Source organism: Taudactylus pleione, unplaced genomic scaffold (assembly GCF_031769625.1).
Source record: "Taudactylus pleione unplaced genomic scaffold, aTauple2 ptg000218l, whole genome shotgun sequence".
NCBI lineage: Eukaryota > Metazoa > Chordata > Amphibia > Anura > Myobatrachidae > Taudactylus > Taudactylus pleione.
The window spans coordinates 12312165-12333198 of record NW_028284620.1 but is presented as its reverse complement, the minus strand read 5'-3'; the positions used below and the strand labels follow the sequence as shown (position 1 = coordinate 12333198).

Below are 21034 nucleotides of genomic sequence, written 5' to 3'. Positions count from 1 at the left end.
ATAAAAAAAGAATAAATGGATCCACAATGAACAATTGAAGCACATGGGCAGATTTGCATGTGAGCTTGGCCCAAACAATTACAATGTATTGTTCTTGACTATAGACAATAAAAATATTTTGATGTAAATTAACATTATGGGCCATACAAATATTGTAAGATAAAGTAGCATATGGTGTAAAAATAGTCATAAATATGTTAGTGCCAAGTTTAAACTCCCTGAAATTTAAATTTTATATAAGAGTTGTTGTATAGTTTTTCTTAATGTACTTTTTATTCAGATTAAGGTATTTATTGGACATAATAGCAAACAGGAGCTATTTGATGCCAGTTTAAAGTAATCTCTAGAAGGTGTGGTGCTAACAGCTGATAAAACGATTATATCGACCTATGCACGCTCGTTATATGCGCTCATTAATATTACATCACAAAGGAATATTGCATTTCGTCCTCAAGGTGTTATTTAATATGACTTTGTTGTAGAATTCAATTTAAGCCCTTTCAGTTGTCACCTTTGTGGATGTCAGGTTGTTCATACTTTCTTAATTAATCACTTAATATAGCTTTCATCTATTATTAAAGCATTTAGGGAGTGTGAAAGCAGCTTGAATTCTTGTCACAATATACTGTACATATTCTCTATCTAACCGTAAATAACTATTCACTGAGAATTAGAGATCTGTTTTCATCACCTATGTCACCAACATACTGACTCATTTTTGCATTAACCTAAACTGTCAGAATGAGAAAATTGGATGGGGAAATTACATGATCAGAAGGGATGTAGTCAGGAAGCCGACGGTCTAAATGCTGACCACCGGCTTCCCGACTGTCAAAACCCGGCAAGGTACTAATGATAGGGGTCGAAAACCCGACGCCTGTCATTAGACCTACATCGGGAGCCCGACACCTGGCATACTTTCGACACCCGGCATACCGAACGAAGGTAAGCCGGGTGCCGGGCGCGGACAGCCGCAGGGGGGAGGGTTAGGTTTTAGGGCTCCCGGGGGGACTTAGGGTTAGGCACACCCTGGGAAGGTGCTAGGGGAAGGGGGGTTAGGGTTAGGCACCCCCGTGGGAGGTTAGGGTTAGGCAACCCCCCTGGGAGACTTAGGTTTAGGCTGCGGGGAGAGGGGGGGTTAGGATTAGGCACTTAGTGGGGGGTTAGGGTTAGGCACTTGAGCGGGAGGTTAGGGTTAGGCACCCCTAAGGGAGGGTTAGGTGGGAAAATAGGGTTAGTTATACTTACCTTATTAGCGATCGGGATCTTCACCCGTGCCAGGCTTCTGCTGTCGGGATTTGAACCATGCGGCTGGCGGTATTACCTACTAACCTGGTCAGAATGGTTTATGAAATGTGCTGGCTGATTTCCTTGACCTACATTTGTCGTAGGATGAATGGACACATTTTCTTTTGCATGTGATAACATACTTATCAGGCTTAAACCTATTTAAGTTTTGTAGGTATTGAACCTCACTGAACAATAATGCATGACAATGGTATTGTTATAATATAGATATTCTTGCCAAATTATATATATATAAATAAAGATTCATTCCATAGTGAAATCATTACTTCTTATTGAGTAGTAGCAGACTTTATTAGATATTACCCAACTCCCATCTGTACTACTCTCACAGTAGTGCACCCTCACATCTGTCCTCATCTCCCCTAAGCCACACTCGCACCTCTTGTCTCTGACCTCTTCCCACAAGAATGTAAGCTCTAACATGAGCAGGGAGCTTCACACCATTTATTTTGTTTACCTTGTTGTAAGTTCTATGAATGCCCTGTTTTCACCACTATGATGCCTTACAAATCAACAACAATAATAATACTGTAATAACACAATCTAGAAAGTAATAATATGGTTCATGTACAGATGCATGCGTGATAAGTGTGACAAGATTTATATAACGGCTTTATCATACGATCATTGTGACATACAGGTAATGGACAAAAATGAAAATCCCATGTAAAGTCACTTAATAAAGTTTTGGGTTCCCATGTACCTGCATGCAGTGTGTCATGGAATTAACTAATGGCTGGAATTATGCAGTAAGGATGCAGCAATATTCACATTAGAGATACTCAGTTAACTTCTTGTAGATGGTGGAAAATACTGTCTTGAATACCTTTCCAGAATATCCTATAAAAGCTTGATTGAGATCAGATTTGGTAATGGACAGTACATGACATATAGATAAACACAGAAACTAATGCTGGATGCACACCTGAGCAATAGATCGGCCACTCGCCCGATGGACCGACCGATCCGACAATTTGGTAAGTGGTATGCACAAACGATATTGTGCATACACATTTACCAATATGCCGCCAGACATGTCTGGTCACAGGAACCGCTAGTGACATCATTGTCGGCAGTTCCTGGGTCAGCATATGGGTTGGTTGGTGGGTCTGCCGTACAGACAGCCAGATGTACTGATATATCTGCAAGATATATCAGCATCGGCTGTGCTGCAAAGCTGGTGCGATATGTCTGTCACCAACGTCGTTCACAGACATATCTTTTGCACACACAAACAGAAGCACTTGCAATACGTCATTCATCAGCTGATTGAATTACATATTACATAGTGTGTACCTAGCACAAGGGCCTGATTCAGAGATGCAAGCAATGTCAATGCCGCACACAAGCGGTCAATGTTTTCAGTTTGCACATGCGTCCCAGGCGTACTGCGCATGTATCCCGATGGTTACCGCCTGGAGCTGCACACCACAGACACAGTTATACTGATTCAGACAGTTGTGTTCGGATAATCTGCCTCTCCATAGGGCTGGTGCAATGTTCTGCTCACAGCGACAGATTAGCGCTTCCGCCAGTGGGCGTCTCTGTTACGAATACAATTGGCTTCTGCGTTAGCATACGGATGCAGTAGCGCTGCGGCAGAAGACAGTCACGGCTGCAATACTGTGCATCTCTGAATCAGGCTCTAAATAGTTTCTTAGGATAAAAAAAGTTTCACAACCTCTGGAGAACTATGCAGTATTATGATAAATCTGTGGTAAATGTTATCCTAACAAAGGCTACAGGGACTTTGGACAATCATTTTGTTAGACGTTTCAAGGACAGCATTTTCAGCAGTTAATAATTCCTCCCTGAACAGCCTGGCTAAATTGATAAGCTGCTTGTTAATAATTGAACCATTGTAGTCAGCTCTGCAATCTACATGCAAATAATCGCTGTGTTTCCCAGACCAAACAGTAACTGCAATAAAAGTACCAATGCAGCTGTATATTTAGGTAGTACAGGCAACATCCGTATAATCCTAAAAAGGTATTAGCCAAAGCAAGATTTCAGAACAGTTGCAGTGTTACCTCTTCATTGTTTTTACCATCCTTACTATGACAAATTCCATTAATAAAAGGCTGCACCATACATGTTCAGTTGGGTTGAGATATGTTGACTTGGAAGACTACAGATTTTGCATTACATAAATGACATTCTCATCAAACCATGCAGTGATCACCCATACTCTGTGGATAAAGACATTGACTACCATAAACATTCTACTGCCATTGGAAAAATACTTGTGTCAACTCTGTAAAGGTGATGAATAGCTGCAGCTGCTCTTAACTATCTCTTTACACTGCACTTTTCTTACTATGGTGGCGCCCTGGGGCAGCTTGGCTGGGACAGTTTTGGGGGGTCCTGCACTCTCGATTTGAACCCTAGTATGTTAGGGACCTACCCGAAAGAGGTTACCTGGATATGGTGGGTAGGCCCATAACCTTGGCCATGATTATGCTAAAAACCTCTATTGATTGCAAAATTTTATTGCATTTATATATATTATTAATAATTTGGAGCTGTGCACCTGAGATTTGTCTGTTTCTGTGCCTGCAATTAGTCTCATCAGGTAGCACCTCCCATTATATATATAGTCAGGTTGTGCAGTCCAGAAATCTTTTCCATATACTCCATTTAATGTGCTTTATTGCACTTCTGAGGGAAAGGAGACGCCCCCATTCTGGATTAGCACCCTTCCTTATTGGTTTAAAAGCATGGAGTATGGTAATGTATATGCACACTGTATTGGGCACAATTCTAGGTAAGTCCTACAAGTTATATACTGTAGTGCAACTTTGGTTCATTTTTGGGGCGTGGGTCCCCCTGGATTGCATTGGTTGATCTGTCTCAGGGCACCGCATTGTAACACATTTTCCTTTATAACACATTTTAACCCTTCACTGTGTGTTTAATATATATGTACTTCACTTTTTATTTTCAATCTTTATATGCAGCTGCTCCAAACTATATCTTTACACTGATCTTTTCTTACTATGGTGGTGCCCTGGGGCAGCTTGGCTGGGACAGTTTTGGGGGGTCCTGCGCTCTGGATTTGAACCCTAGTATGTTAGGGACCTACCCGAAAGAGGTTATCTGGATATGGTGGGTAGGCCCATAACCTTGGCCATGATTATGCTAAAAACCTCTATTGATTGCAAAATTTTATTGCATTTATATGTTATTAATAATTTGGAGTTGTGCACCTGAAATTTGTCTGTTTCTGTGCTTCCTCAGAAATTGCTAACTTCATCGCACGCTATGAGGGGTATTCAATATGGGAGCAAGAAGTCCGTGCTGGACTTTTCGCTCCACATCTGAGATTTTCCAGGGATAAAGTATCGGGCGCGCGCCCGCTTTATCCCTGTATTCAATATAAAAGCTACGAAAACGGGAACCTGCGAAGTGGGATCTGCGAATAAATATGAAATTTTCCTGGAATAAATTGTAGGACCCCCCTAAAACTGTAAAAACATGGAGGATCACTACGGGTACCCCCGTTTTAGCCTGCAAATGAAGGTTGGGGATTTAAATAGCGGCTGCAGGTGTTTTTTTCCCGACATTGAAGAAGTGTTACAGAAAAGCACCTAGGTTATTTTTTTCATTTTTTTTTTTAGTGGTCCCATCAAATTTGGGGTACATGAAAAAGGGTACTAGCATATTTTTAAGTCCCTAAAGTCTTTATTTAAAAATTCTGCAAATATGCACCTGCCGCTAATAACTTATTCTAGAAAACACCTGCCACATATTTGCAGAATAGCCCTGAACCTATTTCCCTATTTTTAAACACTTTTTTCCCATTTTTTTTTTCCACCCCAAATTTAAAATAATTTTTTTGGGGGGTCCCTATTTTTTTTTAAAACTTTTTTTTAAATGACATTCCCCGGGATGCAGGCTATTTTTTTTTAAGCCTGCACCCCTAAACCCAAATTCTGCACTTTTTTTCGTCACCTATTCAGTGGTGAAAAGTTCTCCCCGTTTTTTTCAAAGACTTTTCGAACCTGCGAAAAGTCTTTGAAATTGAATACGGTGTAAAACCAAAACCAGCGAAAATGACGTAATCGGTGCGAAATTATCACAAAAAAAATTACTTTTCACTCCATATTGAATACCCCTGTATGAGTCCTTAAGCTGCGTATGGCATCGCAGTGGATAATTTATGCACGGCCCTGTAACGGCGTTGAAACGCACTGGCACGCCTGTATTTCCTCGACCACCCCCCGTCACCACCCACAAACGGCACTTCCTGACAATCACTCTACGATGGCTCTGCGTAGTCACTGCGATCGCATTCCCGATCACAGTGGATAGTTCGCGCACTGCGATGCATGCACAGAACGCAACAATCCGCCGATTGTGTGCATATTAGCAACTGCGATCCTTGCTGAATCAGGCCCATAGATCTATTTGAGTGTAATGGCTGATTGGCTGGATATACCTATTTGTGGCCAGTCTAATGATGTGTTCCAAAGCCAATAGGATTATTACTGGCATTGTGTAACCCAGTAATTCAATAATATTTAAAGGCAGAGGCAGTGATAGCTAGAAATTGTATTCCATATGATAAGCCTTGCCTTTATCTTACCAGCTTGATTAAAGATGCGTACACACTACACAAAATTTTTTGAATGACCTAAAGTCAAAAGTTTGCTAAGTGACCTATCTGTAATGCAGAAATGAGCGATTGGTTTGCAGTAATAACATGTTTCCTAGTCAACGTAAATATGGGAAGTGGATTACTATGTTTATTTTAGTCTAAAAATAAAATAAAATTTTGCATTTCAGTTGTTCAGTTTTCTTTTTACATGCTCCCTACGGCTCTATTATCTAGGAGTTACACTGTCCAGCCTTGTACTATAATCCATATGCATTGTATACTGATCTTAAAGCATTATTTTGAAATCGTTGTCAAGCCACACCTTCTTTCACATTCTGGGCACATTAACTCCTGCAATGAGGAGGAATAGATGCAATTGGCGTCCAACTCAGCATGAGCCCCAATCTCTCTGAAAACTCCAGGATTCTTGTTGCGTTCCAAATCTGTCCATGTATCTCCTACATAGACATTCCTTTTTTTCTATTCTTTTTTTTTTAAATGTACACATGTAATAGTCTGCAGGATTTGGATTGTTTCCGAGATTTTGGAGATTTAGCTGCAAGATTTAAAGCATATTTTTTTTAAAATGCAAAACTAAACTGGTTTAAATCTCGCTGCTAAATCAGTGAAATAGATATACTGTATAGTTAAATACAGATGTGTCCACATACACCTATCCTCAAATCGCACCCAATAGCACTGTTTAGCATGCCATGGATTTAAGCTTGCCGATGGTCTGGACAATGTACCTTTGCCCTGGACCATTAATATGCACTGCACCGCATGGGATATCACGCAATAGTGTGTACACACTGGACGATGTGGACAATTTGTCGTTCCAATTCGCCTCACAACAGCAAATCATTCAGTATATTGTCTAGTGTGTACCCAGCTTTAGCCACACCTAAACACTAATCCAAAGTACCTAGGGCCTGATTCAGCAAGGATCGCAATAGCAAAGGCGCGAGCACAGTGGGCCTGATTCAGAGCCGGACGCCCTGAAAGAGTGCTCGCTCTGAATCAGGGTGTTTTTTTTGGAGCGGCCTAGCCGCTCGCATAGCTGTGGGTTACCACCCACAGCTATAGCGAGCGGCCATGATGATGGTCAAGACCGTCGCGACCGTCGGGCTTGCGACGAGACCCTTGTGGTAGGGTTTCGTTCATCGCAAGCCCCAGAGAGATTTCGACTCTAACAGAGCCGGAAGCTCTCCACTGACATCACTCGTGATGTCAGTGGGGCCGCCCCCAAACTGCAAGCGTTCCCTCGGGAACTCTTCCGTTTGGGCAGCCACCCCCCCGGCCCGCCCACCAAACGGGGTGAGCTGTCACTCAACATCGACAGCTCGCCCCCCTTTGGTGCGAGACCCGGAGCGACGGATTGCCCGTCGCTAGCTGGGTCTCGCGCATGCACACAATGGAGCCGGCTCCGTCATGCGCATGCGCTGTGGGCCACCATCGACCCGGTTGCGAGCGCTCAGCGCTTGCGACCAGGTCTGAATCAGCCCATTGATTGATAGGAAGTGCCGTTTGTGGGTGGTGATGAGGGGGTGGTTGGACGAACGCAGGTGTGCCAGTGCGTTGCAACGCCGTTGCAGGGACATGCATAAATTATCCACTACAATACCATACGTAGCATGAGGCCTCATAGCGTGTGCTGAAGTAAGCAATGTCTGAGTGAGGTCAGACCTGCCTTAACTGTGCGTATGAGACCGATTATTTCTCTATTATGGATATGTGTAGGGGGAAGTGGGCGTCCTTATGTTAGGCTCTGATCGCAATGCGATTGCAAATATTTACTTTTCACCGCTAATATTAGCAACTGCGGTGCGTGCGCTCTAGCAGAATAGCGATCCATGCTGAATCAGGCTCCTAGTACACTATAAGCAAACTAAATGCAAAACTGAGGAAAAAATAGCACAACAGAGGAAAAAGTACAAACAAATAGGCAGAAGATATAAAAATAAAATAAATAAATATAAAATAGGCAAAAGACATGTCAAATATGAATAACCTGTGCCATGTATCGATATGCTTAATTTATAACTTTATATCAATCCCTACAACAATAATACTAATCCTAAGTATCTAGGGCCTGATTCAGCACGGATCGCAATTGCGATCGCAGCTCCGTAATCGCACACAATGCACCTGCAAAAATATGCTAATGTCTGCCACAGCTCAGCCAGCATAGAGACGCCCACTGCTGCCTTCTCACATCCATAATACCTCACATCACAGTCCTGCGTATACATTGGTAACATCGAAGCACATCGGCCCGTCACGCACCATTACAGCAGGTCTGACCCATCGCAGAAACTGCAAGTCTCGTCGCATGCAGAAGGCTCTCAAGCTGCGTAGGCAATCGCAGTGGCTAATTTATGCACGCCCATGCAACTGCGTTTCTGCAACCACTCCCTTGTCACCACCCCCAAATGCTCACGGCCTGTCACTCACTTTGCGGTGGACTCCTATCTGCCGTGCATACGCATACACAATGGCTAACAATCTCTCGATCTGCGTACGTAGTTGCAATTGCGATTGCTGCTGAATCAGGCCCCTAGTACTCTAAGCAAAGTAAGTTGCAAAATTGAGGAAAAAGTATCAAAACTGAGGGAAAAGTATTAAAACTGAGGGAAAAGTATGCAGTCTATGCAAAAAGGTAAAAGACAGATTCGATAGAAATGACCTGCGCCATGTGTTGTTAGGCTTAATTTGCAACTTTATACCAATTTCTTTGCGACAAAAAAATAATAATCGTAAGTACCTAGTACACTACGGGGCTGATTCCGAGTCGGACGCAGAAGTGCACTCAGCAGCATCTATTGGCGGTCACACGTCCACGAATTTATGCAAATTACGCTACAAACTCCTTCCCATGTGTAGATCCATTCTGCAGAACCGTTTGTGCATGCTGTATTACCGATTGGTGCGTTCTTATATGCCACCATCGGTCACACCATCGATACTTGCGGCAGCCCTATGGTAGGTGTAGTTTCTCCTTCTGACCGTGACCTCCTATGCCTGCGGCTGTGCATCTGTGAGAGCAGCCGGTTTCATTGGCACACCCCTGAAATTCCCATTATACACCCACTGAACAGAGCACCGCTAGTCACCTCCCGGTCACCTCTCAGGAATGCCCATTATTTTTCCAGAATATTTCTGATACCGTCTGTCCGGATTGCCAGAGCACCTTTGTGTGTACACTTTGTGCGTAATTCCTGCACATGCACAGTTTCAGGAATTGCATGTGTATTGCGTGCGGCTCTGAATCAGGTCCTGTATGTGAACTAAGATGCAAAATTGAGAAAAAAGTCAAAAAATTGAGAGTCAGTGCGGGAATTGCTTCCTGTGGGTTGAGCCGGACGCCTCGTGCCATTTGGTGCAAAAAGTGTAGGTGTATGATGGCACATCTGTAGGCAACTACATTTAGGGCCAAATGCACTTACTGTATACCCTTGCCTACACAGCTTGGAATCGTACATAACCATGTTTTCATATTTTTCAGAAAAGGATTGTCTCGAGGAAACGCTGATCCTCGCCTCTTGGAGAAAGGTGGAGACCTCCTACCAGTACATTTTACAAGGCCTGTACAGGAAGCCATCCATAACTACACTTGGTACTGTATGCACTCATATGCTTTTCTAAATCTCAGGGTTCTGTTTGTTGACAATACAAAGATTCATGAGCATGTATACTCTAATTATTACAGTAAAGGAAAATATATAGAGAGATAAATGTATACATATAAACATAGATTCATATCTTTCAGCTCAGTATCAATGGGTAACTATCATCCTAAAAAGTGTAGTGCACTAAGGGGTAGATTTATCAGTATGTAGTTATGGGACCGGCAGCCGCAATGCCACAGGTCTAAATAGGGGGAAGCCCGACAAGGTACTTAAGATAGGCGTCGAAATACCAACGCCTATTTTCATTCCGACACCGGGATACAGAAGGACGGCAGCCTGAACGAGGTAAGTCCAGGGCGCCTTTACTGTTAGCCGCAGGGGGGGAGGGTTAGGTTCAGGCAATGTAGCGAGGTTAGGTTAGGTTTTAGAGGGGGGTTTAGGGTTAGGAACCCCTAGGGGGGAGGGTTAGGGTTAGGCACTAATGGGGGAGGGTTTGGCACAAAGGGGGAAGACTTATTTTTAGGCACTAATGGGGAGGGTTAGGGTTAGGCTACAAAGAGGGAGGATTATAGGGAGAAGGGGGGAGGGTAAGTATACTTACCCGACCCCTGTTGGGATACCAACCATCAGGATGCCGCTGTCGGTATTTTGACAGGAGGCATCCCGACAGCTGGCATTACATACTGATACCGATTTATCAAGTGGTGATAACCCCACATTTCCATAGTTTTCTCTGATAACGGGAATTATGGCTTCAGAGATTTCTCCAATGGTGCCTTAGTGATTGCCCAATAATGCCGCTGCCAGAGCCAGTTACGGTGTCAAAAAGGCATGCTAGCAGAGTCTCACGTGACCAGGCGCGCCAAGAGGGGCTGTTTGGTGTGACTGCAGCAAAGATGAGTGAGGACACATCTGTAAATAGCAAGTTTACACTGATGTATCTGTTGAGACAAAAGAACTCGCCTCAGCTGTCACTAGCTATGTTCCTGGCTTACAGCAATGTCCACTCAGCAGTATGATTTGATTTTTGATGTTTACATGATGCACGCTTCACATCTTCCATTATTACTGTTTCTATGCACCGCTAGACATGCTTCTAGTTTGCTGACTATCTCCTTTACAATGGAGAGTAGACTGCACCTTGATTTGCACAGGGTGGACCTACATACTACATTCAACAATGCAAAACCAAAATATCTGTGCTGTGCATGGAGTGTACTGTAAATCTTAAATTATGTCCGTACTTTGTAGTAGTGATGTGTGTACCATGCAGACAATAAATCCCACCCCCCACTTAACCGATGTGGTTGCATGAGATGCGAAGGTGTTAGCGCACCGCCCGCTGTGTTTTTGAAGAGGAAATCTGTTCTACACATGTGCATAATGGATGTCCGCTGACTCCTCGGACTCTCCAATGGACCCGGCAATATCTGACCGGAAAAAATCGTCAGTTAAGTAGTTAAATAAATATGAGCTCTGTGTGTAAGTGCTACTTTACAGCAATGTTTGGAATGAAGGCTATTTATTTGACATCAATTTTTTTACCTGCTTATTTTAATGATGTTCAGTATAATGAATACGTAAATGTATATATGTGTGTGTGTGTGTGTATGTATATCCCGACACTCGGGATGCCAGGTGTCAAAACACCGATAGCGTCATACCGATGCTGAGGATCCCGACAGGGGATAAGTAAGTATGCTATCCTTTCCCCATTCACCCCCTAACCCTCCTCTTCTCTACTCTAACCCTCCCTACCCCACACCCTAACCGCCTCGGTTAGTGCCTAAACCTATCCCTCCCCCTTAGTGCCTAACCCCAACCCCCCATTCCTGCAGCCTAACCCTCACCCCCCTACGTGGCTAGCAGATAAGGGCGCATGCTATACTTATGATTGGGATGCCAGCTGTCGGGATCCCGGCGTCGCCATTTTCACTCATGTCAGTATCATCAGCCAGCATCATAATCTTAGGTTTTTATTGTTAAGTACATCCCTATATATATACACATACAGTATATAAAAGAAAATGGAAAACAGTTTCAAATGACACATAGTAAATTCCATGCATATTTATATATTTTATCTTTTCACAGTGAATCGGTTTCATCTCTGTCTTCCAGTGGACAAACCACCCCAACAGACTTAAATAATTCCTGGTCAGGGATACAAAGCTACACTACTGGACTGTCCACTGAAAGGAGCTCAGTCTATTCCTGGAGAGATGATGTATGTTCCTTCTCATTGCTATCTTATATTGGGGATATGGTGTCAAGAAACTCATACATGGATTTTAAGTTAACCGTGAACATTTGTACATAGCTGATGAGATTAGTATGATCATTTCTTCTTCCAGAAGATGTTCACAGTACCCATGGTTGTAGGTCAGATCTGTTGTTGCATGTACACACAGCATTAGTACCAGCCAGGACTAGTTGGTGTTTCTATTTACAGGGTAGATAGGCATAGTCAGCTGGTCATATATCTAAAGGGGTTTGGGCATTATCTGGGTATCACACAGGTCATCTAACTAGTAAAAGGAAGATAGCATTTGTGGTTGCAAGGGTCACAGATAAAATACTTTTGAACCAAATGTGGCATGTCTAAGACTTGGGAAAACTCAATGAGCCACCACATGTGGTTCACAAGACAGGATAGGCAGCTGCCTTGGTGTAAGGAGGCTTGGAGATGCAGATTTAACACTTAAACTCTGTTATCCTGGTGAGTTTATTGCAGCTTACAATGCAGTGATGTGACCTCATACAAAGCTCTGGAAAGTGATAAACTACCAACCAATCTGCTCCTAACTGTCATCTTACAGGCTGTGTTTGGAAAATGACAGTTAGAAGCTGATTGGTTGGCAGTTTATCACTCTCCAATTTATCACTTTCCAGAGCTTAGTACATCTGCCCTTAAGGGTCTAAGTCAGACTCATCTGCAGCTTTTTTTTCCATACGCAGCTGTCATCCTTAGTATCAGGTCTTACACACACCTCATGCTAGGTACAGGAGATCCGTCAGAAACAGGCATCCCATCTCTGTTTGCACGCTACAATAAGCCACAGAAGAGAGATCTGTCAAAGGGCGGATCAGTCAGCCCTCACTTTCAATCTCTGTACATACGGGCATATGCATGGTATGGCGAGTGCGCAGTCAGCGATTGCTTTCTGTGGCGTTAGCATAGTTTGCAGCTATCTACGAGATCCGTTCACATTTTGACTTGCGTCCAACTCAGAATAAGGCCCTAAATTGTTTAATATAAACAATGTGTGACCTAGTGGTTGCACTTCAATTTAGCTCTAGCCTCTAATTACAATAATAATTGTCATCATCATTATCACCATCAGTGTTACCATTATCAGCAGCACCTCCCAAATATAATTCCTAAAACTTGGGTTTAAGACAGCAAGTAACCAAATTTATGGTACTTTTATGGCTAAAGAAATAATTTGGATACCTTATTGGAATATAGTTTGCCTTTGCAGGACCTCTCAACCTTACAGTATGTACTGCCTTGCCAAAGTTTTCTTCAAAACCGCCATATCCAACTAATATGTTCTGTTACATGGTTACATAATCAAAATAAACAAATTGGTACCAGTATAAAACAAACTGAACTATTGTACAGTGGTTGATATGTTTGTCATTTACTAAGCAGCTGTGTTTATACAGTAGATAGGGAAATTGAGTGGATAATAAAATGAGTAACTTTTCTCACAGAAAAAAACACTAATTAAATATGTATATGCCATTGCTTGAAACATTTTTTGTCATTCTGTGCCACCCTTGCTAGGAGTTTGATAAAGCCAACACACAGAGAGTTCATCAACTATTCTGGGACGTGGATGAGATGCTGTTTGAAGACAGCGTGACTTCTCAAAATAAGAACCTGCAAGCAGAGTGTAAGGACTGGACCAAGAGATCTCTTCACCTTAGGTAATTCATACTGTATTGTATTATTTGAACATGTGTTAGTTTAATATACTATCAAATGTTTTTCATTGACATTCTTTTTCATCATTGTATGCTCCTGTCGTTTGTGTTTATTTGCTACAGAAAATGCAAATCTCCATTTTCTTTCATCCAGTTGGGAGACTGCGACCATGGGATCTAGAGGGCAGTCCATTAATTAGGAACTTCATTTGAATTCTTCACAAATTGGAAAAGCTCCCACCTATCTATATCACCTTCCCATCAGGGAAACTCACCTTTAACTAGGTGCCTGGGAGCAAAGGCATTTCTATGCAGCTTCCTTAATATTTTCTTTGTCATTTTATTATTTTATTTTTTTATTTATTTTACTTGATCTAGTTGTCAGGCTTAATTGATGACCTAAGCTTGATGCCCAATGTGCAGCTTGTGAAAATGGGGACCGTGGACCATGCATGTTTGAAGGATGGACAGCTGAAATGGCTGAGCTAGTCTGTGCAAAAACCCTGGCCCTATCATCACAGAGATTACATCTGCTCACCCTGTGTAGCTCCCTCCTCAGTGCCCCCCTCTGATGCCTTAGAGAATGAATCATTCCCTCAGAGTTTTTGATATCCAAACCTAGCATGCCCTTGTCTCCCCCATTCTTAAAAAACCTACCCTATTGCCTCTAAGCTCCTTGAACGTATTGTCTACAACCGCCTTACCACCTTTCTTTCCTCCCACTCCCTGCTTGACCCATTTCAGTCAGGCTTTTGTTCTCTCCACTCCACTGAAACTGCCCTTACAAAAGTCAACAATTACTTCCTTGCTGCCACATCCAAGGGCCACGACTCTCTGCTCATTCTACTTGACCTCTCTGCTGCTTTTGACACTGTCGACCACCCTCTCCTCATGCAGATCCTTCACTCCCTTGGTTTATGTGATATTGCCCTCTCCTGGCTGTCCTCCTACCTCTCTGACTGTTCCTTCTCTGTCTACTCTCATGTCACCTCTTCCCCCCCCCCCGTTTCCACTAATGGTAGGTGTTCCCCAAGGTTCTGTTCTTGGACCTCTTCTATTCTACCTCTGTACATCTTCTTTAGGTGAACGCATATCATCTCTATGCCGGTAATACTCAGATCTGCCTTTCTTCCCCTGATCTCTCCCCCTCTCTCCTTACTCGTATCTCCAACTGCCTCTCTGCTATCTCTTCCTGGATGTCCCAGTGCTTTCTTAAACTTAGCATATCTAAGACTGAGCTGATAATCTTCCCACCCTCCCGCATGACCTTACTTCCCACAATTTCATTATCTATTAACGGCACAACTATCTCCTCTAGCCCCCAAGTGCGCTGTCTTGGAGTTATCCTTGACTCCTCCCTCTACTTCAAACCACACATTCAGTACCTCTCACAGTCCTGCTGCTTCCATCTCAAAAATATTTCCAGGATCAGACCCTTTCTCACCCTGGAGACAACTAAGACCCTCATCCACTCACAAGTCAACTCCAGATTGGACTATTGTAACCTCCTCTTAATTGGCCTCCCATATTCCCACCTCTCTCCATTCCAATCTGTCCTCATTGCTGCCCCTTGATTCATCTGCCTCTCCAAACGTTCTACATCTGCCTCCTCTTTCCTACAAGCCCTACACTGGCTCCCCTTCCCCTTCAGAACCCAATTCAAGGTTCTTACACTCACTTACAAAGCCCTCACCCAATCCTCTGCCATTTACATCTGTGACCTCATCTCCCTACACACTCCTGAATACCCACTTTGCTCAACAAATGCACGCCGCCTCTCTTGCCAGCTGATTACTTTCTCCCACTCCCGTATCCAAGATTTTGCCCGAGTGCTACGATCGCTATTGCAGCAATGTTTATAAACTATGTCCTTGTCCTGCATTGTGTTGTACTGTAAGTCGCTGTTTTCTTGTTTGCTCATTTGTTTATGTACTTTATGAGGTTCTGCGGAACCCTTGTGGCGCCATATAAAGGATAATAATTACCCCCCATCCACAGTGCAGGTAGCGCTACCACCAGGGTTATTATTCCTCATTTGTTTAAGTTCTTTGTGAGGTGCTGCGGAACCCTTGTGGTGCCATATAAATAAAGGATAATAATAATTACCCCCATCCCCAGTGCAGGTAGAGCTACCACCAGGGGTATTATTCCCCAACCCTCATAGGACATTACCCCTCCTCCTTCTCATATGCAGAGTGTAGCACTATTTGGCAGAGATGAGACAATTAGTGCTGGGGGGGACTAAGTCCATCTCCTTGCACCTCGTACTTTTGACCCTGGCGCATGCTCTCCAAAATGCTGTTAGCACAGCGTTTTGGGACGCAATTCCGGGAGTTATGACTGTAGTCACAGACTGCTACACCACTGCCGGTGGAAGGGGCAGGGAGCCAGAGGAAATCCATTCTGCACATGTGCAGAACGTATTTCGTTATTAAAAGTTAAAGCCCCGCTGGCTGCGGGCATATCCCATGTGAACGTGCCAGTTAAGTGGTTGAAGCTGAAAATTTTGTTCAGTCTTTTCTCAGAGAAAACGGGCACTGGTTCCAGGGGTACAAACATTTTAGCAAGGAGTACTGCATGTCAAACCTCCATATATACCTCCTATTGCCTTGTGTGATCTTAACCTTAATTTGATGGGCTTACAAAATCCTCTGTTTGAAACTTTGGATTCTGTGGAACCTAGCCTCAATATGCTATGCGGCTCGAGACGCCTGGCACAAGAGAGCCGCCAGATCCTATACTCGTTCCTTTTTCGTGTTTTGTTCACCTGAAAATGCACCTTAGTCACAATAAGATATGACAAATGGCTACATGAAACTGCACTGATTAATTTCATATGCGACACTTGTATATCTGTGTGCGATTGAGCCTGTATACGAAGCACATTAGAACTTGGCGTGGAAAAAACCAGGGCTGCTGCATCGTAGCACTTCGTATACAGATCCAGACTCAGTTGCACACAGATATAAGAGTGTTGCATATCAAATTAATCTGTGCAGTCTCAGGAAGCGGTTTGTCACTTACAATTGCTACCAAGACTCGATTTCGCTTTAAAAAGACGCTAAGTGCAAGTTGAATCGTACAGGACCTGGCACGCCGATAAGGGCTGTTTGGCGTGACTGCAGCAATAGTGTATAAGGACACATCTGTAAAGCCTTTTCTCAAAGTCCATTTTTTCTGTGTTTTCCTCCAATAAAGGGGTAATCACTGCTTCTCCAAACCGCATTCAAAGGAAGAACGTGGAAAAATCAAAAATTTCTCTAGCGGCGCCTTCGGTGATGCATGATGGGCATTTACTAAGGGATAAAAAGCTGAGCCTTTCGTCACTTGTCTAGCTACACATAGTACACTTTCAGAATGGTGCTATGGTTACTTACATGTTGAGCTGCTGCCAGGCTTCCTTGCGCATATGCGATTTGCTCGTAATGTGATCTCACAGTATTTCTTAACCTTGCGCATGAAAACAATCAGCACTAGCTTGCTGTCATACAGATTGGAATGAGATAGTCGGTGACTCCAATTTTAATACATTACTGCGCTAAGATATCCTGCATCTTTGCGATAAGCGCTATGCAGGATGTCTCAATATACTTTCTCTATAGAGAGGGAGGGACTAAGGAGCTCATTCAGACCCGGATGCTAAGTTGCGCTCTCACACAGCTAAAAGGGGCCGGGTATGCAAATGCCGCGATCGCACTGTCTGGTGAATGGACGCCCTCTATGTCTTAGAGAGCGATGGCAGTGCGAACGCACGCCGGTATAAAGACGCCCACTTTTCTCTCTTAACACACGTCATCTCCAGGAAGTGTAGGAACAATCAGTAACATCGAGAGCCATCGGAGCAGCACGCATCGCTTGAGGTAGACCTTACCCCGCTACAAGTACTGCGATCACTGCAGGCTGAAAAACAACCAAGTGACATGTACAATGACGCATCTTTGCTAATTATGCACACCAATAAAACTCCATTTTGACGCCCAGACACGCCTGCGTTCGCAGCACCACTCCCCCGTTCACAAACACCTTCCCCTGTTACCACCCGCAAACGGCGCTGTCACTCAAAATAGCGTCCAGTCCAGTACGAGCGCACGATTCCCGATCGCACTGAGTGACGCACGCATGCACATATTGGCATGCGCAAACGGGAAACTATCGCCCAAAGCGTGCGTACGCGGCTTAGCGAGCGGGTCTGAATCAGGCCCTAAGACTTTATAAGTGCCCAAGCTTCTGCACACTACTCAGTACACTATGGTTCCCATGGCTCCCAATGTACTGCAAGGCAAGCATTTTCACATAAGTACAGAAATGTGAAAACATTCATTATGTCTCCAGTGACATTTTATAATGCCAAAATGCTTTAAGTAGCATTGTCGACATTGCGGTGCCAGCATAGTTCTGCTGACAGTAACCTCCATGTATACGATAGTCCACATTGTCACTGTCGACATGTTGTATGTACTTCCAAAAAATCTCTTTTTCTAACATGTAACCAGAAAATATCCATGTACATCATAAAATGTTTCCAGTTGTGTCCAGTGACTCAGATTGCTTATTTGGAGATCAGGCTTTTTAAAGCTTCTTGTTTTTGCTGTTGATTGGGTGTAATATGGGCACTGGGCCTGATTCAGAGCCGCTCGTAAGCGGCCGCTCGTTCACTCCGAGCGATGTTCGCACAACTGCGCATGCGGATGGGTTGTAATACGCATGCGCGAACCAGTCATTGCGGTCGGAAATTGTGTGCTCCCAAAATAGCGAATGCCTGCTATTTTGAGTGACAGGATGAGGCGTTTGTGGGTGGTAACAGGGGAAGGTGCTTGAAAACGGGGAGTAGTGATCCGAACGCAGGCGTGCCAAACGGTCAAAACGGGCGTTTTAAGGGTGTACATAATTAACAAAGCAGCGTCATCGACTACGTCACTTGGTTGTCTTTTAGCCTGAACTGCTCGCATGATTGCGGTAGGAAAATCCTACCACAAGCACTGCGAGCAGTTCATACACCTTTCGATGTACTAGATTAATCTAATAAATAGCGGAGATGACGTAGGATGCGAGCGGCCAGGGGGCGTTTTTAAAAAAATAGCGATCGCATATTTCGTTCGCTCATTCAGACATAGAGGCGTCAACAGACCGCAAAGAGCGAGCGCTCTATTTAAATATCCGGCCCCTTTTTCTGAACGAGCGAGCGCAAATAGCGTCCGGCTCTGAATCAGGCTCACTGTCCTTTGGCTCTTACCCAAATACAACAACACATTTTGTGCATCCTTGCAGAGCTGCCACTACACTCCATTTGCCAAGCAAACCAGGTACAGTGATATCAAAATAACATGCTAGTCTTTTGTGTTACTTCTCATGTGCGTTTCGTAAATAGTCTTTACTAATGAGCCTTATGCAGAATTCAGTTGTGTCTTACTAAATCTAAAGGTTTCTAATTGTGTTTTTTAGAATATTGGGAAAACAACTTATGTTTCCAAAGGATGAAGGCTTCCAGCATTTTCAGAGCAGGACTTCAAATTCCTCATCTACAGGTTCATCTACAAGTCCTCAAAGTATTGTTGCGAGCACCAATTCCTTGACGCAGTAAGGAGATTTATTTTTATATATGTGTTATTGGATATGGCTAAGTGACCTTGGGGAGAGTCTCCAATGAGCTATGACGAAGCACATTAGTATAATAAGAAACAAGTATTATGGCGCCGAAAAGACCGCTAAGAAAACCTCTACCTACCTAGGTGATATTGTAGGGAGAACATTGAATAGAGCTCTGTACAGTCACACACATGGTGTACCTGCACTGGTACTATAATGTATTGTGAGACAGGCATTTACATTATTGGAGAAAAGGGGTGGGGGGTGTTCTTTGGTGTAAAACAAAACTTAAATACACAAAACTAATATGCAGCCACCCACTGGAATATTGCAAATTGCACAAAAAAACTAACAAAACATAAAAAGGGGGCCATAATGGAGTTGACTGTAAATATATTAGCTGTCAAAAACTACATGATTGACAGGACAGTTTCTTAGAAGGTGCACTGTCCCCCCACGTGTGACAAAATTATAACATAGGTGCCCCCCATACGTGACAACGTAATAACTTTGGTGCACTGTTCTCCAACGTGTGACAAAGTTATAACATATGTGCACTGTCTCCCCACGTGTGACAAAGTTATAACATGGGTGCCCTGTATCCCCACATGTAGCAAAGTTATAACATAGAGGCACTGTCCACCCACGTGTGACAAAGTTATAACATAGTTGCACTGTATCATAGGTGCACTGTATCACCACATGTGACAAAGGCCCTCATTCAGAGCCACTCGCTAGCAGCAGTACGCTCGTTCCGAGCGATGTTCGCACATCTGCGCATGCGTATGGTTTTTAGTACGCATGCGCGAACCAGTCAGTGCGGCCGAAAATCATTTGTACGCAATATAGCGAGTGCCTGCTATTTTGAGTGACAGAATGAGGCGTATGTGGGTGGTAACAGGGGAAGGTGCTTGAAAACGGGGAGTGGAGATCCGATCGCAGGCGTGCTTAAAGGTCAAAACGGGCGGTTTATGGGTGTGCATAATTAATACAGCAGCGTCAATGACCACGTCACTTGGTTTTTTTTAACTCAGAACTGCTCGCAAAATAGCGGTTGAAAAAACCAACCACAAGAATAGCGAGCAGTTCATATCCCGTTCGATGTACTCGATTAATCTAATAAATAGCGGACATGACGTATGGTGCGAGCGGCCAGGGGGCGTTTTTATCAAATAAACAAGCGTATGTTTTGCTCGCTCGTTCAGACTTAGAGGTGTGAACAGACTGCAATGTGCGAACGGATCATTTGCATAGCCACCCCTTGTTTTTGAACGAACGAACGCAAATAGCGAACGGCTCTGAATGAGGGCCAAAGTTATAACATAGGTGCACTGTTCCCCAACGTGTGACAAAGTTATAACATATGTGCACTGTCTTCCCACTTGTGACAAAGGTGAGCTCATGCTATCAAATGTTTTAATGCACAAATAAGTAGAGCTTATTATAAATATATGTATGTCTATTATAATTATATGTATATGTGCCCGGTATTATTTATCTTCACACCATGAAATATTTCAGCAATCCATTTTAGACACTAATGAAGATTTTTATTTTTGTTCATTTTTATGAATCTTAGATCTGTAGCACACAGGTATTTCCAAGCTCAGATAATCTCTGCATTCAAACTAAGGGGCCCCATACACATGAGCTACGATTCCCCATTCTGCCAACGCCAACCCACTAATCGGCAACCAAAACCGCCGATCCAAGCACATGAAATTCAACATGTTAAACATAACCGAATTGCAGATTCTGACAATTTTACTAATACTAATTTCGGGGAATAGTGATTTTTGAACATGTTGAATTTCCCCGATCCCCTGGCCCCCACATCGGCAGAACAGGGAATTGCGGCAATCCATCGCAACTGTATGGGCCCCTAGAACTCATAACTTTTCGCCCACCATCCCCCACTGCAGCTTTACAATCTATGGAATGGTGCTTGGGAGCCTTCCCCATGTAATGCAATGTCATACCATGG

The 21034-nt window shown here is 43.5% G+C and overlaps 1 protein-coding gene across 4 annotated transcripts in view; it reads left to right on the top strand.

Moving 5' to 3' along the window:
- Positions 1 to 21034, top strand: part of FAM149A (family with sequence similarity 149 member A) — a 104034-nt gene that overhangs the window by 55339 nt on the left and 27661 nt on the right. For all 4 annotated transcript variants that reach the window (XM_088478771.1, XM_088478770.1, XM_088478773.1 and 1 more), the window contains exons 2-5: positions 9411 to 9521; positions 11629 to 11761; positions 13325 to 13467; positions 18907 to 19041. In XM_088478771.1, coding sequence (XP_088334897.1) covers positions 9411 to 9521; positions 11629 to 11761; positions 13325 to 13467; positions 18907 to 19041 — 522 coding nt within the window. The remainder of the gene's footprint in view (positions 1 to 9410; positions 9522 to 11628; positions 11762 to 13324; positions 13468 to 18906; positions 19042 to 21034) is intronic.